At 35.2% G+C, this 26450-nt stretch overlaps 1 protein-coding gene across 1 annotated transcript; it reads right to left on the minus strand.

The window, feature by feature from the left end:
- Window positions 1–11202: 11202 nt before the first annotated feature.
- Window positions 11203–16179, minus strand: LOC101892383 (zinc finger protein Noc). The gene is made up of 2 exons (XM_005179840.4): window positions 15596–16179; window positions 11203–13945 (listed from the first exon to the last, which is right to left on the minus strand). The coding sequence occupies exons 1-2, from the start codon at window positions 15683–15685 to the stop codon at window positions 12413–12415; spliced, it is 1623 nt and encodes a 540-aa protein (XP_005179897.1). The 5' UTR covers window positions 15686–16179; the 3' UTR covers window positions 11203–12412.
- Between the last annotated feature and the right edge of the window lie 10271 nt (window positions 16180–26450).

Below are 26450 nucleotides of genomic sequence, written 5' to 3' on the forward strand. Positions count from 1 at the left end.
CTTCATTGGATACTATTTCATTACCATTAGCTACTAGTGTTTTCATTGGAATATTTTTACCTCGGATTTTCTTTGCAATTTGCCAAAATTTTTTGCTGCCAGTAGGCAGAGTGGACAAAAAATTAGACCATTGGAGATTTCTTTCATTTTCTACGTTTACTGAAATAAGTTTATTAAGCTCCTTGATGATGGCATTAATGGTTATTTTGACGTCTGGATCTACACAACGTTGAAATTTTCGTTTATATTTATTTCTTGTGGATATCAAGTATCTACAAAGATCGTTCACATTGCTTTTGTTATGTTTTTTGTGTTTAGTACATATTGACTCAAAACATGTGGATTTTAATATATTCGTAAATTCGTTTATCGATTCTTCAATGTTTGATAAAGATATGCTGCTATTGAGTAATGTGGAAGCCGTTATTTTTGAGTTTATTAAAGTTGTAAAATTGTTCCAGTTGGCTTTATGGAAATCTAGATAAGTTGTTTCTGTATTGGAAATTTCTTCTTTAATGGAAAAAAGTAATGGCACATGATCGGAACGTAAAGTATGAGGATATGTTTCCAGGTCGGTGAATGACACTGTCGAGTTTGAAAGCAGAAGATCAATAGTTGAGGCTTGTCTATGGGTCAAATTTTGTGGAAATCTGGTGGGGTAAGGTGGGTAATATATATAGTAATTGTTATTATTTTGATGATTAAATAGAGCGTTTCCGGCAGGATCGGATTTTGTGCAGTTCCAACTGGGGTGTTGTGCATTTAAGTCGCCTAAAATGAAGAAATCCACCGTTTCTGATGTTATCATATCAAGGTCAAAGATAAAGTCAGATGTGTACCGAGGACAATATACAGATATGAATTTGATTTTGGAGTTGAGAAACTCGACGGTGATGCATATATTTTCTATCAGTTTTGTAGGATAGGATGAATCAATCTTGTGTTTCAAAGAAGATTTAATGGCGATTGCCACTCCTCCTCCATGGGAGCTTCTATCTTTTCTGTGTACTTTGTATCCAGGTAATTTTAAGTTATGATTTGGTTTAAGAAATGTTTCGTTCAGTAGGAGAATGTCAATGGATTTTTCTTTTAAAAATGTATAAAGCTCTGCAGACTGCGAGAGTGTGGTAATGCCTTGACAGTTCCAATGCATTACTCTAAGACTTGTTTGTATATGATTATATTGCATATTTTAGCATAGTCATAATAACATTTAATTGTTCCATTTTTGTTCTACATTTACGTAGATCTGATATCGCGTGAGTAAAAATTTGAAATAGTTCGTCAATACTGTAAAGTTCGGCCGTTGACCTTTTTTGAGCTGATGATTCAAGTAATCCGGCATATGAGATTTCCGGATTGAATGTTTTAGGGTCGTTTGGAGTATAGATTGAGTTTTTAAGTTGGGGAAATTCATTTGCGGCTATATCAAAGTTAACAGGACCAGGTCGTCTTTTTACAGACAATTTTTTCGTTAGATTTTCTCGAATTGCCAGGTACTCTTTTCGGCATGGACATCGTGGATCGTCGGCTCTATGGTTGTTGTTCTTAAAATTTTTCTTTGTGCAATTAAAACATTTGTATGCGGCAGGACTTCCTTGTGGATTTTTGTCTATTTGGCATATAGCTACGTCGTGATTACCACCGCAGGCCATGCATGCATTTTTTCTGAAACAATTTTTGGCTCCATGACCATGCATTGTACACTTTGTGCATTGAGTATAGCCTTTATTTCCTTTTAGAGGTTTTCTCCAGTGAATATTGATCTTACATACTTTCCTAATTTTGAGGATTTGGGCTTTACTGTTTACTGAACGATCGAACTCAGTCATATAAATTGCATCACTTTCAGAAGAACGAGCGGTTTTAATTTCTTTGATATTGACAACATTAATGTTGTAGGAATTTTTTAATTCGTCTTTGATCTCACTGGTATTAAGTTGCGGGAGGCCATAGAGTACCATTTTAAATACCTTGGTGTCTTTGCACTCATGAGAGTAGAAAGTATACCCTGAGTCAATAAGTTTCTTTTTTGCTTGCTCAAAGAGTGTGATTGAAGGTGAGATAATTTTAGTACCGATGGACATTCTCTTATATGTATATAATGTGCCAATCAATTTGTACACACTTAGGAACTTGTGCTCAGCATCCACAACAATTGGAGGAACAACAATTTTGTACTCTCGTACTTCACTCTCTCCTTCGCTGTAGGTATCACCGTCGTCGTCATTGTCAAATGACTGAAGTATGTTAAAACGGTTCTCACTAGTTTTATATTTTTCTTTTGGCGCTCTTCCTGACACCATCTTTCGTTTTAGTGAATGCATTTGAATGTACCACTAATAGTTGTTATTGGTTTTTCAATATTAGATTGGTTCGATTTTTATAACAGTGATTACACTGGCTTTGTTGGTAGAGTAGACCGTGCTACGCGACGGAGGAAAAAAAATAAAATATACGTCTGCTTGCGATCAATGATAGCATACGACTCTAGCAAAGGTATTTCTGAGCTGCATTTGATATATTTCCCCAAATATTGTTATTACAGAGTGCATATTACGGCTGCGGAGGACTAAAATTACAAATCGGATGAACAATATATATGGGAGCCATAGCTGTATCTGAACCGATTTCGATCAAATTTGACATACTAATTTGGTTGTATGTGCAGAATTCCATACTATTCGGGCTGATATTACACGTTTGGTGCACAATATCTAATTTTGGGAACTATATCTAATTTTTTACAGATTATCTCGAATATCCATAGGGTTCGTCCTTGAGCCAAACAAATATTGTTTGGAAAATTTTATTTCAATCGGATAATAAGTGCGACCTGCATTTTGTTCACAAAAATACATGGACAGATGGACGGACAGACGGACTGACATGCATAAATCAACTCAGAAAGTGATTCTATGACGATCCTCAAAAGTAACTATGGGTCTATCTCGCTTCCTTTTCCATGTTACAAACAAATGCACAAAGACATAATACCCTTACCACTATGTGGTGTAGGGTATAAAAACGATAAAAATTGTGCTAAAATCGTAAAAATACCGAATGCAGCCGTTATATCACATTTTTTGGGGGCTATACGATATCGTAGACCGATATAGTCCATCTTCTTATGTCAATTCGTTTTGACTCTAGCTTAATTACAACAGACGGACGGACAAGTCTAAATCGATTAGTTACAAACAGAACGACGATCTTTATATACCCTCCAAACTATGTATGGTGGGTGGTATAAAAAATATTGTATTTGGTACCATTAGGTATTATGTATGCGACCTCATAAAAGTAAAGTGTGGTCATTTGATATATCCCTCATATAACGGTACGACCCTATATTTGGTTTCTGATGATATTCGTAACATTATTCACCGGAATTGTTTCAAATTTGATGATTTTAGCGACATTATTTAACGTTATTGTTTCACATTTCGTATTTCAAGTTCGGAATCGGTACTGCAGCCTATGACAAAAAAGTATGCAAGTCCACGTCTTCGTATAGCCCCCAAGTGGACTTTTTAAACCGAGTTTTTTTTTTTGACATTTTTTAAGATCCTTCAAAATGCTTTTCACTTGCTAACCCTCAAATGTGTTTCATGGTGTTCAGGTAAGATATTTATGGTAAATAAATTTGCTTACTATACCGTGTGAAGGGGGTTGTACCATGGAGTTGGTAATATGGAGAAGGAAGCGAGATAGACCCATATTTACTTTTAAGGATCTTCATAGAATTACCTTCTCAGTCGATTTATGCATATCAGTCCGTCCGTCCGTCCGTCCATGTATTCTTTGAACAAAATGCAGTCGCATTTATTATCCGATTGAGATTAAATTTTGCAAACAATATTTCTTTGGCCCAAAGACGAATCCTATTTAATCGGATCAGATTTAGATATAGCTCCCATATATCTTCAACCGATTTCGGGTTTATTGTGCACCAAATGGACAATATCAGCCCAAAGAATTTCGGCATATCCGACCGAATTCAGTTTAGCAGCAAGTTAATCCAATTTGGAAAAAATCGGTTCAGATATAGCTATAGCTTCATCTATATGTTTCATCCGATTTGGTGATTAAGTCCCTTATATTCTAAATACGCATTCGACAATAATGATATGGTACCAGATATTTTATAAAGCTCGGAAATACCTTTGCCAAATTTTATCGAGATCGGCTAAGATTTGGATATAGCTCCCATATAGAGCGATTTTTTTAATATAATTCTTCTCGAAGTAATATCATGCACTTTATAGCAATGTTGCGAAGATTAAAATATCTCTGTCAAATTTAGTGAAAATCGATTCAGAATTGCATATGCCTCCCACAAATTATTTCCCTTGACACAAAGCTATAACTGCTCTAAAGCCATATGTGGATAGGTGGTATGATCTACTTTAAATAAATTCTTTTGTTGCGGGAGCTCTACTAAATACGCATAGTGGTGTAGGGAATCATATAGTCGGCCCCTCCCGACTTTTTACTTTTCCTTATTGGTTTTTAATATAATTCTTATCGAAGTCATATCATGCACTATACAGCAATGTTATTTGGTACTAGTGGTACAAAAGCCTTCGTCAAATTTGTTTAAAATTGTTTCTGAGTTGGATATATGTGACTACTCGAAAGCCATGAGACTCTTTCAAATAAGGTTCCAAAAAAGCCCTAGAAATTACAGGTTTTAGTATGGATTTCAAATAAATCCGCCTTATCAAGATTCCAGCCCTTGTGTTTTTTTTTTCAGGGCTAGGGCTCAGGGTATGACATTTGTAGGTGACCTTTAAACAAATCTTTTCTATGTAATGTAATGTCTACTTTTGCCCTTGAAGATAATTTTCTTGTAATGAAATGGAAATTATTATCGCTTGTTTTTGGAAAGTATTATCATTCTTTGAAAAAATTCTTGAGACATAGAAAAAGTCCCCGAAACTTAACGGCGCTACTTGAACTTGTCATTCGACATTTAAATTAAATTCATGCCATGCCAGCCAATTAGGCACCCTTTCGCTCTTTTTGGTTTTTTTTTTTTGTTTTTTGACACATGTATGTCAAGAAAATTCATTATCTTCAAGATTCAAGAAAATAATTATTCTACTTGAAAATCCATCCAAATATAATCTAGATCTTAAGAGTCATATTGTCATATCGAATTGTGTTTTCAATCTGACGCATTCAAAATCGCACAAATAATTTTCAATTGAAATGCCATTCAAATATTGGAACTGTCATGTGGTGGTAAACAGAAACCTGCTAAAAAGTTTGTTGGTTTTTTTGCAATTTCGATTTCGATTTTTTTGTTGCTTATGTTTAAATACCAAGTATTTCGACCATATTGTTTATGCTTAAGTGCGTAACTATCTACCAAGAAATAATAAAAAAACCAAGTACTCTCGCTTCAAAGCAAAGAGATCAATTGTTTGTGATAACGTGACTTGTCAGTCAGTTTTGTCGGACATCCGAACGTTGATGGTGTTTGCTTACTCGAGTAGTTTCTTGACACTTGGAGTATTTTTGTGTGTGCGTGTGTGGTTGTCTGTTTCTGACGATCTGATCTCACTTTGACAGTAACATCAGCAGCAACAGCTACAGCACCACAAGCAGCAGCAACGGCGACGGTGTCGGCACAAGCTACAGTATTTAGCTCAGTCGACCCATGTTATCGCCTTCGATTGAAATGAAAATGAAAGAAACTGAAATATTTAATTTGATTGATTGTAAAGTGTCATAAAGAACACTTAGCATTAAGTGCTGACAAAAGCAGGCCGACTCGAAGCAAGAAAAAAAAACAGAAACAACTGATTGCAAAATTGAAATGCTTATCTGCCAGCTTTTTTGAATGGCATGAGCAATATTTTGACGAATAATGGAGAACTAATGTCTGCCGTAAGACTCTATAAATAGATCGGTTATAAATTCTTTTTGACGAACTATCAACAGCGAGAGGCACACATTAATTTCAAGGGTTTGTTGCTAATGAGCTAGAAAATGTAAGCCTCCCTGAAGCTCAATTATTTTGTGTAATTATTTTGCAATGTAAACTGTATTTACCGAGGCATTGGTAAATTTCAAGTAATTTCAAATAATTTCGATATTCAATCATGTGCCTAATTGGTAAATAATTCATTTCAATTATTGATTGAAAGGGAATCACTTTTTTATATCTTTAGTCTCATGGCTCCAGGGTTATTTATTATATGACGAGACAAAAATGTTGTCCATTGAAAACAAAAAAAAAAAGAGGTTGGATACTAATTTTATTTATTTATTTATGTTTACTTATTTATTTTTTGAATGAAATCTTTTGCAGATTTTTGGAATTAATCTAGAACTGGCCATCTGTTTGGCTGATAGTGAGCACGAAAACTCTTGAATGAAAGACACGATTTGTCTCAAACTAGGTCCAGCAAAGTTGGAAATTTTCAAAAAAAAGTAAGTTCGACCGGGCCGAACTTTGAATACTCTCCACTCTCTCCACATTTGTAACGAATTAAAAAATTTTCAAAAAAAAAAACAAAATCCATTAAAAATTCTGTTAAAATCTTTAAAATACCTAATATCATAATGTGCCGATGCATGGGAAGATATACGATATTATGGACCAATATAGACGAATCTATGTCTAGGGGTAAAGTACTCACAAATAACTCCTTGTGTAGAATTTCAGACAATTTCTTTGAAAAATGTTGCTAAAATCATCAAAATACCGAATATGGGGGGTACCGTTATATGGTGACCTATATAGATAATTATCTTCCAGGGGATAAAGTACTCACAAGGAACGCCTTGTGTGGATTTTCAGACAATAACATTGGAAAATGTGGTTAAAATCATCAAAATACCGAACATCGGAGGGTACCGTTATGTGGGGGATATACGATATTGTGGATCTATACACACACTTCTCTTTCAGGGGGTGAAGTACTCACAAAGAACTTCTTGTGTAGAATTCCGTTGAAATATGTGGCTTAAATCATCAAATACTAGGGGGAGGGTACCGTTATATGGAGGATATACGATATTGTAGACCTATATAGACAATTCCCTTTCAGGGGGGTAAAGTGCTTACAAAGAACTCCTTGTGTAGATTTTCAGACAATTCCATTAAAAAATGTGGCAGAAATCATCAAAATACCGAATATCGGGGGGGTACCGTTGTATGGGGGATATACGATGTCGTGAACCTATGTGGACAATTCTCTTTCAGAAGGTAAAGTGCTCACAAGGGACTCCTTGAGTGGATTTTCAGACCATTACATTGGAAAATGTGGCTAAAATCATAAAATAAAGTGCTCACAAAGAAATCCTTGTGTAGAATTTCAGACAATTCCGTCGAAAAATGTGGCTAAATTCATCAAAATACCGAATATCGAGTGGTACGCTATATTGGGGCTACGCGATATCGTGGACCATCTTCGAACTTGACCTGCCTGCAGACAAAAGAGAGATCTGTGCAAAATTTTAGCTTCTTATCTTAATTCGTTTTGACTGTAGCGTGATTACAACAGACGGACGGACAGGGCTAAATCGTCTTAGAATTTTGATTACCAAGAATATATAAACTTTGTTGGGTCTAAAATTATTATTTCGACGAGTTGCAAACGGAATGATGAAGTTAATATACCCTCCATACTACGTATGGTGGAGGGTATAAAAAAAAAATAAATAAAATCCGTTAAAAATTCTTTTCAAATCTTAAAAATACCGAATGTAGCCGTATGTACGACGATGTGCACCTGCATAGCAATTCGGTGAATAGTGTCGCTAAAATCATCAAAATACCGAATATCGGGAAGTACCCTTTATATGGGGGCTATACGAAGACGTTGACCTTCAAAATCAAAATACCGAATATCGGGAGGTGCCCTTACATGGGGGCTACACGGAGACTTGGACCTGCACAGACAATCTCTTGTCATAGGATGTAGTACCCATTACAAATATCAAATACCAAATTTGAAAGAATTCCGGTTAATAATGTCGCTAAAATCAACAAAGTACCGAATATCGGGAGGAACCGTTTTATGGGGGCTATACCAAAACGTGAATCTACATGGTCCATTTTCAATACCAAAAGTCCTGCAGATTTAATATATATTTCAGTAAAATTTTATCAATCTACTTCAATTCGTTCGGAAGCTAGAGTGATTTCCACAGACGGATAGACGGGGTCTAAAATATATATTTCGAAGGGTCTTAAATGTGTATTTCGGAATAACAAAATTAATATAACCTCCATACTATGGTGGATGGTATAATACAAATCGGAGCGCAGTTCCACCAAATGAAAAAATCGATTGAATGTGAAAATTCTATTCAATTTGGGCTGATATTACATATATGGGGAACAACCACCGTGAAATCAGATGAAGACATATTTTGAAGCTATTTCCAAATCTGAACCGATTTTGGTAAAATTTAGCCGAGGTATTTCTGGGCTGCATCTGATATCTGGTGCAAAATATCATTCTGGGGAATGCATATTACGAGCGTGAGGGACTTTAAACCCCAAATCGGTTAAAACATATATATGGGAGTTCAAGCTATATCTGAATCTTTTTTCATTGAATTTGAGTCCCTGCTTCTAAGCTAAACTCGGTTGCACTTGCAAAAAATTACTCCTTTTCGGTTAATAATATCATAATAACCCTGGAGATATATATGGAAGCAATATCCAATTTTGAAACATCAAATCGAAGGACAGATCTTTGGTTGGTAAAAATATTCGAATGTGTAAAATTTGAAAAGAATTGGATACATAGTTTGCACTCATGAACATTTTTGTTAATCAAAACTTGGTGGGGGAGTACCAGAAGCAGTGGAGCGACATTGTCCATTCTTGCTCCTGACCTTGCATTCATAAAAATATTAAGGCTTGCGAAATTAGAAGAAAATTGGATGATCATAAGGCAAATTACTCATTTTGATGTGTCACGCTATGGTAGTATCAAATGATATTTTCTCTTTGGAGCCATAAGGTTCAAATTATTAAAAACCCCTACATATACAGGGTGAGATGAAAAAACTGCAACCAACTTGAGGCTGCTGTCATTTCTAAGCCACTCGTCCGACAACAGTTTAAATTATTCCAGTGACAGCTAATTATATTGTTCAAAGGACTAAATATGCCGAAGAATTTGTTTCTTTTAAATTCGGACTTGTATTGCCCATTTGGTGCAAAATTAATTTGAAATCAGATAAAGATATATATGGGAGCTATACCCAAATCTGAACCGATCTCGACAAAATTTGGCAAAGATATTTCTGAGCTGTGTTTGATATATTTCCCTGAATATCGTTGTTACGGAGTGCACATTACGGCTGTGGGTAACAAATACAACAAATCGGATGAACAATATATGTGGGAGCTATAGCTATATCTGAACCGATCTTCACCAAATTTGGCATACTACCTTCTAGACTCAATTCGGTCGTAAGTGCCAAATTCCATCCAATTTGGGCAAATATTAGACGTTTGGTGCACAATAAAAAGTAAATCGGACGAAGTTATATATGGGAGCTATATCCAAATCTGAACCGATCTCGATAAAATTTAGCAAAGGTATTTCTGAGCTGCATTTGATATATTTCGCCAAATATTGCTGTTACAGAGGCTGGCTGCGGAGGACAAAAATAACAAATCGGATGCACAATATGTAAGGGAGCTATAGCTATATCTGAACCGATTTCGATCAAATTTGACATACTTATTTTAAGGTCCAATCTGATCGTACGTGCAAAATTCTATACTATTCGAACTGATATTACACGTTTGGTGCACAATAAAAGGCAAATCGGACGAAGATATATATGGGAGCTATATCTAAATTTTGACCGATTATCTCCAATTTCAATAGGGTTCGTCCTTGGGCCAAACAAATAATAAATGCGAACTGTACTTTGTTTACAAAAATACATGGACAGACGGACGGACGGATATGCATAAATCGACTCAGAATGTGATTCTATGCAGATCATCAAAAGGAACTATGGGTCTATCTCGTTTCCTTTTGCCTGATACAAACAAATGCACAAAGACATAATACCCTGACCACCTTGTGGTGTAGGGTATAATAAATCTTTTGTGTCTCGTACCATCGCTTGTTACCGTGATACTGGTAGCGTAGCCCGACGTCAAGGAAGGGGACGGAAGAAAACAGCAACATCAGCAGAAATGGTTCGAAAATTAAAGAAGCGACTTGTTCGAAACCCGCATCGCAGTGGCCGAAAAATGGCTCGTGAGCTGAACATATCGCAATATTCCATTCGAGCAAATATTGAAAAATTAGTTCGGGGTAAAGCCATTGAAATTCCAAAAAGTGCGAGAACTTACACTGTAACAGAAAAAATAGACTTAAAGGAGCTAAAAATTTGCTTCGCTTGGCCGAAAGTGGTGAACTGCCGAATTTGGTTTTCTCCGATGAGAAAACATTCGTTGTCCAAACAAATGATAGTGTTTACTTGCCAAAGAGGTCAGCTGTAAATGTGCACCTTCGGTTGGCCACCAGAACTCTAGCGCCGTCCATGGCGATGGTGTGGGCCGCCATAACAGCAGATGGTCGTTCTCCGCTCGTATTAATCGACCGTGCCAGCCGAATATTATATTCTGGAGGGCCTATTAAAGCCTTGGGCACGCAAACATTTGGCCGCAGACCTTGGACATTCCTCAACACCATCGCACTCAGCACGTGCCACCCAAGAATGTGTACAAAATGAGGTTCCTCGCTTCATTTCCAGCGCACAATGGCCACCGGATACGGATACGGGATACCAATCTGTTGGACTATTGTCTCTGGAGTATTTTGGTGCAGGGTAGGCACCAAAGTGTCGATCACCTCAAGCAAGCGCTTTGCCGGAAATGGGCCAAAATACCGCAGAGTAACATTCAGGCAGCGTGTGATGGTTTCATTGGCCGTTTTAAGGCCATAATTCGTGCCAAAGTTGACCAATTCGAACAAAACTAAACTTATTCTAAAATTTGATGCTATTTCCGACATTTTTTGCTTTCATTCAATAAAATTTAAAAAATGTAAAAATTATGGCGATTGACTTTGTTGCAGTTTTTTAGCCCACCCCGAATGTTTGTATATTTCGATCAACATTACAAAGTTGGATGGATTCAAATCCCAACTTTTTCCAAACCCTTCTATGAGCCATTCCCAAAAATTGTGTCTACCAAATAAAATGCATGGATTTAAAATTTTCAAATTTTTTTGTTTTATATTTTTTTCATTTTGTTGTTTTTGGGTTTTTTGTGTGTATGTGTTTTTTGTTTTTTCTTTTAATAATAAGTATAATTTATAAGGTGTCTGTAGTATTTTTTTTTTATGTCCAAACAAATGTAAAATATACAATTATAATTATGGTGTGTGTGTGTTGGTTTTTCTTATTAATTTTTTGTTTTTGTATTGTATAAGATCAATTATAGTTTGTATTTGTTTTGTTTTTAATACACATATATTTATAGGTAGAGCAAATCTAAGATGTTTGGATTGTATTGGAGTTGTGATTGTTGTTCTTTTTGGGATACAAAGACATATTGTTGTTGAATATAGCAATTAATTAATTAAAAAAACTAGGCAAAATTACAATTAAATTTTTATATATAAAAAAATATCTTAAGCACTAAATAACTAAAATAATAATAAAGATGTAATTGTTTTTTTTCTGTTATATATAAAAAATAAAACGAATGAACAAAGCAAATTATTTTTTCTTGTGATTTTTAAAAAAAGCAACAAAATTATGGAAGTTTTGGGATTGTTTTTTCCTTACAATAATTTTGTTTTTTTTTTTCTTTTTTCAATGGAAATATTTTGTATGCTTTGGCTGTTTGATAGATGAAATTTTTAACAAAACAAAAAAATAAATTATTCTCTGTTTGTTTTTAATTGAGAAAAAATTAATATTTTTTTAAACAAATGTTTTTTTTTAATTTTTTTCCAGTTAGTCTTAGTAAAATGTTTTTCTTTTCTCTCTTTCTTTTGTTTTAAAACTAACAAACTATTCTGGTTTTTTTGTTTTTCAAAACTACAATTTAGTATCACAGTATTGAAACCAGTCCATTTATTTGGACGGTTTTGACTCTTAGTTTTCATTGTTTTTTTCAGTTTTTTCATTTGGGAGGGTCTGGGGGAGTTGCCCTTGTGTACCAACAATGAGCGGTATATGCTTCCAAAATGTGTGTGGTTTTGAAAACGCCTCCTCTATTGGCTTAACTCTGGAGCAATTTGCTCGAGAGGAATCCCTGGAAATTCTGCCTCCTTTTCTATTTTTCTCTTCTTCTTTGTTCTTTTTTGGTATGACATTCATGAGATGGTTGTTGATAAAGATCACTTTCACTAGTAGCCCTCAATGGGTTGGGCTATTGCTTTTCATGCTCACACGAAGTTCCCTATCAAATTTATTGATGTACAGCTGCCGAGCCAATGCGTTGACCATACATGGCATAGGGCGAATAGTAGGGACCCAAGGCAGCAGCAGCAGCGGCGGCAGCAGGATTAAAGGCTCCGGGAGGACCAAATGGTGAGGCACCAGCGGCTGCCGCCATGGCACTTGGTGGCTTGGCATAGGGGTGATAACGTGAGGCTGCAGCAGCGGCGGCGGCCGCAGACATGGGACTAAGCTGGGGTGCAGGATAACCACCTCTCAGCGCCGATGGAGGAAAGAGAGAACCCAGCAAAGATTGAGCTTGTGATTGGGCCAAAGCAGCGGCGGCGGCAGCAGGATCTGACAGATTACCAGTGTGGGTCCTTAGATGGGTGAAAAGTTCATCGGATGTTTGGAATCTCTTGCCACAGTAGGCATCACCCACAACCCAACTGCAGACATAGGGTGCGGAACGGGCAGCAGCAGCACTGGCAGCAGCGGCGGCGGCAGCTTGCGAATAGGGATGTCCTGGCGGTAAACCGGCGCCAGCACCCATCATGGCAGCCATGCCATATTTCTGATGTTCACATTGTGTGCAACCAGCCGGGCAGGGGGCACCCATCAACATTTGTTGAGTATGGGCCGAGTAGGGACAACCAGGGCAGTAGGGATCTTTGCAAATCGGCACAATTGCTTCACCGCCGGTGGGAGTTTTGATACGTTGATAGCTAATGTAGGGATTTGGGGGTTGTTGTCCGGGACCTCCAGGATAACCACCATTGGCAGCAGCGGCAGCCAACATGGCGGCATGATGATGTGAAAAACCACCAGCAGCAAAGGGAGGGCGAAAGGCAGGATTGGCGGCGGCATGTTGCTCCATGCCAGGAGGACAACACAAGGCCGACAGGGGATTCAAACCATATGGGGCACCAGCAGCCTTGTAGGCAGCAGCGGCTGCAGCAGCAGCCTGGGCCATGCTGCTCATTTCCTTGGGATGCTGGGCCGAGCCATTGGCATTGTTCAACACTTCCATGCCGGAACGAACAATGGGACTGGCACCACGTTGTGACGAACCAGCTGGTGACACCGTCTTACGGCTTGTGTCATGTGGAGTACTCGAACCACCAGAGGTGGACAAATCTTGGGATTTATTGAAATTTTCCGGTGAGCTATTCGATTTGTTGCGTGATGGTACTCGAGTGCTTTCGCCATTGTGTGATGAAGTCTTAGAGCTGGGACGATTGTTATCCATATCTGATGAGGATGATGATGATTTGAAGGTATTTTGATTCTGTTGACTCAGCACATTCGTTTCGTAGGGCTTAAAGGCCAATTTGACTTCTGTGGTGGTGGGTGTTGTCGATTTGGGTGATTTTGCTTGGGTCGGTGATTTGGCGGAACCTGAAGTCTCCGAACCAACACTTGACGATGTCGATGAGGCCGATGATGATGAACCGGATTTTTTCGATTTATCCAATGCCAGTAGGGGTTTGACAGCCGACGAATCGGCACCGATTTGTGAACACGTTTGAGCCAACAAAGCCAAAGGACTTTTCTTTGAATCCATCTGTAAGCAGAGAGAGGGGAGAAGAGGGGGAACATTAGTTGGGTGGTTTTAAAAGGGAAAATGTTTTTTTTTTGGTGGAGATCGAAGAAAAGAATATAGTTTTTAGTTTTTTTCCTATCATTTTTTTTTTAATTTTTTTTGGATTTTTTTTTTATATGAAAAAATTTAAGAAATTAATTTCTTAAATTTCCATTTTATTAAGGAGTTAGGAAGAGAGAAATTGTTGAAAAAAAAAAATAGATTTAAGAAAATCTAGTTTCTTCGAAGGAGATTTAAATCGACGTTTTTTTTGGTTTTTGAAAATAGATCGGAAGTTTAAAGATTTAACAAAATTTTTTTCCAAAGCAGATTTTATTCTACTCTAATACGATTTTGTAGATGAAGACTCTTAAGAGCTTCATTTTTTGTTATTTTTCTGAATGTTTGGATTTCAATAAGAACATTTCTGGATTTTTCTTTGACTTTCAAAACTAAAAAAAAAAAACAAATTTTCAAATTTCAAAGTTTCCTAATTTTTACTAGTTTTCATTTATTTTTTTTGGATTTATTTTTTCAATTCTCTAAAATAACTCTAATTTAATAGCCGTCGGGACTACTTTTCTTCAATTTTTTTTTGGTATCTGTTTTCAAAATTTTGTTTTCTGTACAAAACGTGAAATAATTTTTGTCTAAAATTAATTGGAAAAAATCAACTCCAATATTGACTGGATTTTTTTTAAAGTTCAAAATTAAAAATAAAAACCTATTAAATTAGATCTAGTATCTTGTAGTGCATTTAGAACCTATCAGTTTTTCGAAATATTTTTCCTTTTTTAATTTTTTGTTTACGCCAAGAGAGAGAAAGGACCTCTCCGTACCAAAGGCAAAAATATTGGTTTTACTTAAGGTGAAAATTCAAAAACTTTCAATACTGTATTCTAAAAACTTCTTTTCAAATAATTACAAACTATCGACTTTGAATTTTTTCGGAATACAGAGAAAAAAATAAAAAATGAAAAAAAATATTAAAAATAAAGAAAAATTATTTTCTGAGTTTTTTATTTATTTATTTATTATTTATTTATTTTTTTTTTTTTGAATACTTTGAAAATATATTATTTTGAATTCGACAATATTTTAAGGAAAAATAAAATACGGAAAAATAAACTTCGAGCAAATTCGAAGTTTATTTTTCCGTATTTTAATATTTTTAAAAAAACATAGAAAGTTACGTATTTTCTAATATTTCATGTTTTGTTAGGGTATTTTTTTTTTTAAATTTTCAAAAATGGAATTATTTGGTATTTTTTAAAAATTTTCAAAAACAGAAATTTTACGGACTTGGTTTTTTTTTAAACTAAAGTTCTTATTTCGATTAGCTGCTTGGGACCATAATTTTTGAATATTTATCTGCATTTTGACGGTCTTTTCTAAAAAACTCAAATTTCTTAAAACATGTATTTGAAATTTTTATTTGACTCAAAAATACTATTAATTTTTGAAAGGCCTTTCTTAAAAAATTCAAATTTTCGCAAAATATTTTTAAAATTTTTAATTTTTTTGGTCCTAAAAATTGTATTTTTCAATTTTCTTAATTTCTTCCTTAACTCTTCTCTCCAAACCATTTAATTTGGAAATTTTAATTTGTTATTTCTTTTTTTTAATACTAACCGTTGTCTGCATTGGAGCCAAATAATCAGGTTGTAAATATTGGTTATTGCCGATGGTAACAACACCACCGCCACCTTCTAAGACAACCATGATGATGTTGGGGTTTTCAAAAAACTGGAACTAATCCACAAAAAAAGGCTGGCGCTGGAGCAGGAATGGTAATCCACAAAATTTGTTTGGTTAATGGTGAGGTTGCAGCAAAAAAATTATTTATTTTTTTGCCTTGGTAATCCACAAAAAAAATTGGATGATTCAATTTTTTTTTTAATAATTCACTTTCACTTTTTTCAGGTTTATTTCCTTCTCTTTATCAATATTTTTTATTATTTGTATTGATAGTTGTATTATCTTTTTTTTTTTCAAAGTGGTCTGTTTTCCGTTATTTTTCAAGCTTCCGCTTTTATATATGATTTTTTTTTCTCTTATTGAAATTTCAATTTTTTTTATTTCAATATTTCTTTTTTTTTTTTTGCTGAGAACCGTTTTGAGCTTTCAGGGGGTATATTTCTATTTCTTTACTCGGGTTTTTGCTTTTTTCCGAAAACGTCTGAACGCTACGACAGTTGAACTCGAACTGATTTCTGTGCTGGGGCACACAAGAGTACCTTACCTCGGCGAGAATTTCAATGCAACAAACAATGCTCACAAGCAAGTCGATTGAACCAGAGAATAATTGGCAAGAGAGCAAACGAACGTAATGAGTAGAGAGATAAGTAAAAACAGTCTCTCAATTCCTCTCTCTGCCATACAAACAATGCATTTCCCACTTAACACTTGAAACCTGTTTAAGTTAACCCATCCGGCTTGCTTTGCTTGTGACAAACAAGGAAGCCAATATATTTTGTCTCTCTTACTTGTGGAGTAATTTTCAAATATGGCGTCTTTAACAGCCAATCATTTCGCATGCGCCATAAGTATGCCTGGCATAGCATACAGTAAAGGCATGTGTTGTCAATCAGCAGTACAGCGCCATGAAGCAAACAGGTTTTCCAAGCGGTTTTCTCTACCAAAAAATCCCGCAAGAGAGCAGAGCGGAAAACTCTTAGCAAAGCTAAACGACCCTGCATTCAACTCCCAAGTGAGCACCGTTAGCTAAATGTTAATCTCTCTCATTTCCACAAAACCACCAATCACATTGAGGCATTCAGAAAATTTCTCAACAATGGCAATCCTAATTTTTGGGGTTACCCTTGTCAATGCATGACATAGCTAGGCAAAAGAGCAACTGGTAGCAAATTTTTCATGCCAGAGAATAACTCTCACAATGAATTTTGTAGAAATCGGAGAGAAAATGTAAATCTTATTCTCTCGTTAAATGATTCTTGTTTCTCCTGGTCGTTATAATGTCATTTTGGCTTTTCGGTCTGTCAGTAGCGAACCATATGCTAGCCATCATGGTTGTGTCGAGTGTCATAAAACTGTCATGTTTATCACACGCCTTATTGCACTATGTTGATGACAGGACAGCAAATGAATGGTGACGACAGAATTCCGCAAAAAAAAATAATACGAAACGAGAACAGAGCAGAGGAAATATGGAAAAGTGATGACAATTGATTAGAGGACGTTTTTCGTGTTTGGCCATGGCACTAACTGGAACAGTGAATGGAGATACATTTTATTTGTGTGGAATAGAACACATATTTGGGGGAAATATGAGAAATAAATATGCCAACAAATTAGAAAGGTTATAAAAAATTATTTTTTTTAAATTCAAAAAGGAAGGATTCGTTCTTTGTTTAGAAAAATAAAGACAATTTGTTGCTTTGGCAGAATTTGAAACGAAATTGTATCTTAACTATTCGGAGCCAATTTTATGCCAATTTCAATAGAATTTTAAAAGAAACAGGTACATTAAAGTGGACAACTCCGCAGAAAAGATTTATTATGAATGGCAACGTAAAAGACAAATTATCGATTCGAATTGGTATTCGTAATGCGACAATATTTTTTTTTTTAATATATTCGAAAAAAATAGAAACATATATGGAAATTTATTTAAATTGTTAATAAGCATAGATCTCAAAATAAACATAAATTCTTAAACAATTAAAAATATCTAAGAAAAGAATTTCATGGATAATTTTTCGAAAAAAAAAAAAATATGAACTTGTTGCACCGACGGCAAATGTACTATTGAGACAGTTCCGAACCATATCGTTTGGTATTTAGGATTAATAAAAAAAGTTCTGTTCTTATGGAACAATTGAAGAATCAGCAAAAAAATTAAATCGATTTACTACGATAACCGTTTTTTCCTTTTTGATATCAAAAAATCTGCAAACCTAATAGATTCTAGCAGATTCTGAAAAAAGTGAACACTTTTCAGCACATTTTTAGGAATTTTCATTTGTAGACATTTTATCACTTACAAAAAATTTAAATATCTCGGCTATTTATGAAAAATTCGTTTCTTATTTCTTGTTTATTTTTTAAAAAAAATCAGAATAAATTTTAAAATTAAAGCAACGCGTTTAAAGGACATCCAACAATGACATTGCATTAAAAATTTATTTCAACGGATATTTAAATATTACGCCATGGTACAAAACTTGAAAACAAATTACTCAGGTGTTCTAATGATTATGCAGGGCTCCGTTTGGTTGGTGTCCATTGAAATCGAAAATACCTTTAATTTAATTTTTGGAGAGAAATATTTCGACCTGTACCTCATAAATGTTAGTCAATTATCCAACAAAAATATTTAGGAACCCTTGATGAACCGTTATATAAGGCTATTGAAACATGGACCTATATAGAAACTTGTCTGCCGGATAATGTAGTGCCCATTAAGAACATATTATAACAACAACAACAATAGTGGGATTAAACCTAACTATTTTGCAACAACTAAATACTACAATAACCCGAATAAACATGTTATCACTGTTCTGCTCATTAGGAACTTTAGTAAAGAAACTTAAAAAAATCGTTGAAAAATATGTGTGACTTCAACAATTCCGTTGAAAAATATAGTTAAAATCATCAAAATTTGGAATATTGGAAGGTATCATTCTATCATATCACATTTGCCATTCTATTGTCATTTCCGGCATAAAGTGCTTATGACCAAGATTTTTGTTATCTGGGTAAGTTCGAAGGGAGTAAGAGTGATTACCAAAGACGGACATGTTCAAATCGATTCAGAATTTTACGTTGATCTCGAAAATATACAGGGTGCGATAGAAAAGCTGCAACAAAGTCAAACGCCATAACTTTTTTTAGCTGACATTTTTGGCAAATGTTTTCTCGTCGGAAAAACCCAAATTCAACAGTTAACCACTTTGGGCCAAGCGATGTACCTCTTTAGCTCTTTTGAGTCTATTTTCTTTTTGTTGCGGTGCACATTTTGGAATTTCAATGGCTTTACCCGAACTCATTTTTCAATATTTGCCGAATGGGGTATTGCGATATGGTTAGCTCAAGAGCCATTTTTCGGCCACGTCGACGCGGGTTTCGATCAAGTCGCTTCTGCTGATGTAGCTGTTTTCTTCCGTCCACTTCCTTGACATCGAGCTACTGTACCAGTATCACGGTAACGAGCGATGGTATGAGACACAAAAGATTTATTCATATTTAAATGCTGGAGTGCTCTAACGATAGCCACTTGGGGTTTTCCAGCCAAAATATAAAGAAATCACACTAACATGCTTGATACCATCACGGATATATTTTTTTGTTTTGGAAAATTCTCACCAAAATGCCTTCGTACGCTTATAAACAATACAATGAGCTGTCACTGGAATAATTTTAACATCTGTCGGAAGAGTGATAGAAATGATAGCAGTCTGAAATTTGTTGCAGTTTTTTCATCTCACCCTGTAGGTCCACAACATCGTATGTTTTGATGATTTTAGAGTCATTGTTCACCGGTTTTGTTTCAAATTTCATATTTGATGTTCCTAATAGATACTGCTGTCTATCGTATTGCACTCATATAACGGTACTTCTCTACATTCGGTATTTTGATAGTTTTAGCTACATTATTTGCCGTAGTTTTTTTCAAGTTTCACATTTAAATATTGTAATGGCCTATGACAAAATTTGTCCACGTCTTCGTAAATGACGGCGATTTCCTATAGTTGGTATTTTAAGATTTTAACAGCATTTTTACCGGATTTTATTTTTTTGAAAATTTCCAAATGTGTTCCAAATGGTGGAGGCTATTCAATGATGGGCCCGGCCTAACTTACTGTTTTTTACTTATTTTTATTTACCTTCCGGAACTATATTTTAGTAAAGTACGATAATCGAAGAAAAAACAAGTGAAAACGCCGTTCGTTTTCCTTGTGTGAAAAATTTACCTACAGCCACATTTGAGGAGTTATACTTTTATTGAATATATTTTGGGAAGAGATAATCCACCCATAAAGAAACTCGTCATAATGGGTCCAAATTTTGATATGGTTCTTGTCAATTTTATTGTGTACCAAATGTGTAAAATTATCTCAAACAGAATGGATAATGGACTGAACGTAATTTTATGAAATTCTCCTATAGCTATATACATGTTCTATACGATTTTATACTTGAGGTTCCCGCAGCCATAATATTCAATTGGTACGAGATATGAAACAAGCTATTCCAATTTTCACAAGGTTTTTCATTATTAATTCTTAAACTCGTCATCTGTTCAATATTAAAAAAAAAACTGTAAGAAAGTTCAATACCAAAAGTCCTGCGCACATAACATACATGAGAAACATTTTATCAACCTACTTATCCATTTCCACCGACGTAAAGACGGATAGACGGACGGACATCGCTAGATCGATATTGAATTTTGTTCTGATCAAGAATATATATACTTCGTGGGGTCTAAAATGTATGTTTCGAGGTGTTACAAACAGAATGACAAACTAAATATATCCTCCATACTATGGTGTATACCATCCATATACCATATTTTTGTTCCTGATAATCCGTTTCAAATTTTCATAAAAATTCGTAGTTTTACATTTTATTCGTGGTTCTGAAAATGAATCAGAAATTTTTCATGCTTCGCCATAATCTGACAAAAACTAAATTTTCTCACAAAGCTTCAAAATAGTGTTAGAATAGCGACCCTTCTGAAGGGTATCCGGGACTCAGTTGCCTCCGGCGCCTTAGCTCCTACACCACGAATCTGTATTAAATTTTGTGCCGGTATATACACATTCCTTCATATTTTCTCATTTTAATCTTACTTCTTTTGCTGCTTAAAGAGTAGGTTTAATACAATGTAGACCTGGATAATCGGAACAATAACAATTCTTGGATTTAATTTTGAAATTTTGAATTATCGGTAATATGCAATGACATTTTCATTGGGAATATATTTTCATGCTGTAATGGTTTGATTGCAAGATTAGATATACAGAGATTTAACTGATTAAAATACAATTTTTGAGCAGATTTATGTGCCGTTAGGCTATTTTTCCAAATCCCATGGTCCCTTTAAATACAAATATGTATCACAAGATCAACATAGATTTTCAAATCTCTACTTAAAATCATATTTTTCCAACAATGATCTAAAATCACTGCCATCGAAATATTATTTTTTTTTCAAAATTTGGTTTTCAAAATCCCTCAAAGAATTGTATAATATTTTACAAAAATCTGCAATTTTTAATCTCCACCCGAAACTAGATTTCTGTAATGATCACTGGAAACGGGAGAAAAACACAATTTTTTCGTTTTCATAAGGCCAACAAAAATTTGAGGTTGCTCTTTATCCCTAACAATGGCATAGCTAAAACACATTTTCTTGAGAAAATATTTATCAATATTTTTATCATTAATCAGGAATTTTTCATACATTTGTATAAACACAACGTTTTTGTTTTCTCAATCCGTTTTTGTAGGTCAGTGGAAACGTCTGTTATGTTTTTGAGGGATTTTCCTAGATAATCTGGATTAAAAATGGTGGGCGAAATGTGGATAAAAATCATATGTAATCTCTGTGAGGAGACATGTGGATAAACAAGAACTTTGTGGTAGGATTTATGTTTTGTTGCATGGATTTGATTAGGTTATGATGATTAGATCCTGTGGTGTGAGGCATAGATTGCGAAAAGTAATGATTAAGATCACATGTGAAGAAAGCATATAGGTTGGAAAAATCTGCCCGAAAATTGAGTGGACTAAGCCAGAAATAAAGAAAAATTTTCCTTCACAGCTTAGCTCTTTACTGGCAAGGGATTAAATTGAAGCATAAAACAAATATTCCACCCACTCCGTTATATGCAACCTCCTCTACGATTTACAGAAAACAACATCATCTTCTACTATCTGTAGAAAAAAACAACAGTTTGCAAACATTATTAATATACCATTAAAATCCGACACGAAAAAGTTGAATTCCCTTCCCCGAAAAAAAACAACCAACCGAAAATATGTACCGAACTGAATACAAATCCCACACTCACCAAATAATAATGCCGTCGGTAAAACACTGTTTAATGAAAACGAACGTAAACACACAAAATAACCACAGGAAAAAACACAGACACACAGTTGAATGGCAAGTTAATAATAATAAGCATAAAAAATAACGGAAAACACATCAGAAAATTAAACTTTGGTCTAACACAGAAAACAGTTAACAGTGAATTTTAAACAATTGCAAAACTTTTCCTCCGCCAGACAGTGAGCAAACAATAACAACAGTTTGCACTTTTCAATAAAACTGTTTTCACAGCCAGCATGAAACATGGAGGAACGCTAAACAAACAAACAGAGGTTATTGTCGGAGGGGATGGATACTTTGTACACTAAATTATAGTGGATGCTAATCTGTAGGGAAATGGGAAACTCTGCCTTGCAATATTACTTTATATGAGAAATATTTCAACCTATTCAGGGTAGATATGAGAATACCTAGACAAGGAATATTTTACAGGATCACTATAAAATATTGAACTCCCATTCAGTAACTCAGAACCATCTTCTAAACATATAACAATACGAAGACGTGGACCTACATGGCCCATTTTCTGTTTTATGCTGCAGTATCTATTACGAACTTCAAATACTAAATTTGGAACAATTCCGTTAAATAATGTCGCTAAAATCATCAAAATACCGAATATCGGGAGGTACCGTTATATGGGGGCTATATGATAACTTAGACCTACATGGCCCATTTACAAACTTAACCTGCCTACTGGCAAAATATACATGTGTGCAAAATTTTAGCCTTCTATCTCAATTTGTTCGAAAGATAGCGTGATTACAACAGACAGACAGACGGACATAGCTAAATCCTCTTAGAATTTTACACTGATCAAGAATATATATACTTTGTTGGGTCTGACATGAGTATTTCGAGGAGTTACAAACGGAATGACAAAATTAATATACCCTCCATAGTATGGTGGAGGGTATAGAAAGTATCAGTCGGTTTTGCCGACAACCTTCAGCCAATGTTCGATTATTTCAATATATTTTGACTTCTGTTATGATTTTTCAAATTTTTGACCCTCTATGGAGTAGATTCCGAAGAAATGGGCCAATATTGTCCATTTCGTATTGGACCTAAATAAACATGATATAAATATTACGACGTGATAGGTTTGGACTGCATAGGTTATTTTCTTCACTTTATATGAGATATGTAATCAATTTTAGAAAATGTTAACATGTGTGTGAGGTACCAGATATAGTCGACCGCAGCATTATATTTTCATTCTTTATCTAATGCAGATAAAAATATTGGTGTGGGAAAAAATCGATCACTTATATCCAATTTTATGCGAAATCATAAATTCTATATTTATCTCAAGTTTCTGGTCGAGAGAAATATTTAGATACAGCAAGTTGTAAAGAAACGCCGACAAGTTTCCTAAGCTATGACAGATAAAAGTATTAAAAAATAATGACTCTTTGTGGGTGAGGTATCAGAAGGGGTTCGCAGATACGCATCACCTTCACAACAGATCATGTGTTAAACAAATGTTTGTATGTGTCAAATTTGAAGACAGTTAGATGCTTATATGCTTTCTTTTTGTTTTACAAAATTTTGAACCCGGACATAGGGTACCAGAAGAAATGGTTCGATATCTACCATCTTTTTAACAGATTTTGCTTTGATGGAAATATTGTGAAGAACCAAACCTGATTGGAATCGGATGTTAATTTCGCGTTTTAAAGCTTCATTGATATTCAAAATTGTTGCCCTCCGTGGTGAAGGCACCATAAGAAGTGGCCCGATATATCTTATATTTATGTGTGAAATATGGACAGAATACGAAGTTTATTTAAGATTTTATAATCGGTTTTGTTATTCAAAATATTAACCCTTTGCGAGGGAGGTACCAGAAAGAATGGTTCGATCTCTATCTTTATAACAGATCTTCTGTTGATAGAAATATTGCGATGTGCTAAGTCTAAATGTAATCTGATGTAAATACCTCCCCCAGGGGAGGTACCGGAAGGAGAGGACGGATATATTCCATCTTCAGACCAGACCTAGCACTGATGCATATATTCGGATGTGCAAAGTTGTAGCATAATCGATTTATCCTTTCTATTTCGGTGCAGTAACATATTTTTCGACCTTTCGTGGGGGAGTTACCAGAAGGAGTGGACTGATATTGCATATCTTCGAACTCGATCTAAGTTTGATTATAATTCTAAGTAGGATATAATCCAAAGAGACCTAGGGTTTAGATTCGTTATTTCGATGAGACACGTTTTGGCTGTATCACATGATATATGCCCCCTCTAGCCATATGTTTTAGGATATAAAAAAGCAGCTAAGACGGTGGCGAAATTTTAATACCCTCCACCATTTGGAGGTAACTTGAAAATTTTCAAAAAAATCTGAAAAATACAGCTTAAATAAAAACCGTTGTATGGGGCATTACAAAGACGTGTGTCGGCATGAGTATTTTTCTTTTTTCATACGCTGTAGTACTCATTTCGAACTTTGAATAAAATATTTGAATCATTTCTGGTGAATAATGTGGCTACAAGCTTGAAAATATCGAATATAGGGAGGTACAGATATGTAGGTGCTATACGAAGACTTGTACCTGTATAGTCAATTTTTTGTTACAGGGTGTAGTCGCCATTACGAAGTGTAAATACGAAATTTAAAATAATTCCGGTGAACGATGTCGCTGAAATCATCAAAATATCGAATATCTGGAGGTACAGTTATATGAGGCTATATCAAGACGTGGACATATACAGCCCATTTTCAATATCAAAAGTCCGGCGAACCTAACTCAGATCTTTGTAAAATTTTATAAACCTACTTTATGTAGTTTGGAGTCTAGAGTAATTCCCATGGACAGACGGAATTATTGCTAATCAAGAATATATATAGTTTCTGGGGTCTAAAATGTAAGGGTGAGATGAAAAAACTGCAACCAATTTCAGACTGCTGTCATTTCCACACCACTTGTCCGACAGCTGTTAAAATTGTTCCAATGATAGTCCATTATATTGTTTACAAGTGTACGAAAGCATTTTGATGACAATCTTCCAGAAAAAAAGTTATTCGTGATGGAATTCAAGGGTGATAGTGTGATTTCTTTATATTTGGCTGGAAAACTTGGAAATTAGCACTCCAGCATTTAAATATGAATAAATCTTTTGTGTCCCGTGATACTGGTAGCATGGACGAAAGAAAACAGCAAATGGTTCGAAAAGTAAAGAAGCGACTTGATCGAAACCCGCGTTGCAGTAGCCAAAACATGGCTGGTGTGCTGAATATATCGCAATATTCCATTCGGCAAATATTGAAAAATGAGCTCGGGGTAAAGCCATTGCAATTCCAAAAAGTGCAAGAACTTATGCCCCTACAGAAAGAAAATAGTCTCAAAAGAGCTAAAGTGTTACTTCGCTTGGCCGAAAGTGGTGAACTGCCGAATTTGGTTTTCTCCGATGAGAAAACTTTCGTTGTCCAGCAGTTTGTAAACAAATAAAATAATTGTCAGCTGAAAATGTGCACCTTCGGTCTGCCACCAAAACTCAAGCGACGGCCATAGTGATGGTGTGGGCCGCCATAACAGCCTATGGTCGCTCGTATTAATCGACCGTGGCATCAGAATAAATACCGAATATTATCGCGAAAATATTCTGGATTGTGTATTGAAGTCTTGGGCCCTCAAACATTTTGGCCGCAGACCCTGGACATTCCAACAAGACTCAGCACCATCGCACTCAGCGCGCTCCACCCAAGAACGGTTACAAAATGAGGTTCCTCGATTCATTTCCAGCACACAATGGCCACCAAAATCTCCGGATACCAATCCGTTGGACTATTGTGTCTGGAGTATTTTGGAAAGCAAGGTTGGCATGAAAAAAAAAACAATAGTGTCGATCACCTCAAACAAGCTCTTCGCCGGTAATGGGCCAAAATACCACAGAGCAACATTTTTGCAGTGTGTGACGGTTTCATTGACCGTTTGAAGGCCATAATTTGTGCCTACGGTGACCAATTGCAACAAATCTAAACTTATTCTAAAATTGGATGCTATTTACGACATTTTTTGCTTTCATTCAAAGAAATTAAAAAAAAAAAACTGTAAAAATTATGGCGTTTGACTTTGCTGCAGTTTTTTATCTCAGCCTGTACTTTTCGAGTTGTTACAAACAGAATGACAAACTTAAGGTACCCTCCATTCTATGGTGAAGGGATGAATATCCCATATCAAAGGCATGGACGATTTTGGGGTTTTTTGGATTCTCAGTATTTTGATGATTTTGTCACAAGTAGTCCGGTAATTTTGAAAATTTCAAAAACGTCCTCGGAAAAAGGTGTGCAAGTTCAGGTTATGGGTTCATGAAAATTCAGATAAATTTTCCCAATGGGCTGAAATTGCATATTTTTGGTTTGTAGAAAGTAAAAATCTATCTTACTTAG

Source organism: Musca domestica, unplaced genomic scaffold, assembly GCF_030504385.1.
Source record: "Musca domestica strain aabys unplaced genomic scaffold, Musca_domestica.polishedcontigs.V.1.1 7, whole genome shotgun sequence".
In the NCBI taxonomy this organism is placed as follows: domain Eukaryota; kingdom Metazoa; phylum Arthropoda; class Insecta; order Diptera; family Muscidae; genus Musca; species Musca domestica.

Bases quoted from the DNA above. Each gene is read 5' to 3' on its own strand.
- LOC101892383 (XM_005179840.4), bottom strand. From the start codon at position 15,685: ATGGTTGTCTTAGAAGGTGGCGGTGGTGTTGTTACCATCGGCAATAAC. The intron at 13,946-15,595 runs GTTAGTATTAAA...CTCTGCTTACAG, and splicing joins TGGCTCCAATGCAGACAACG to ATGGATTCAAAGAAAAGTCC.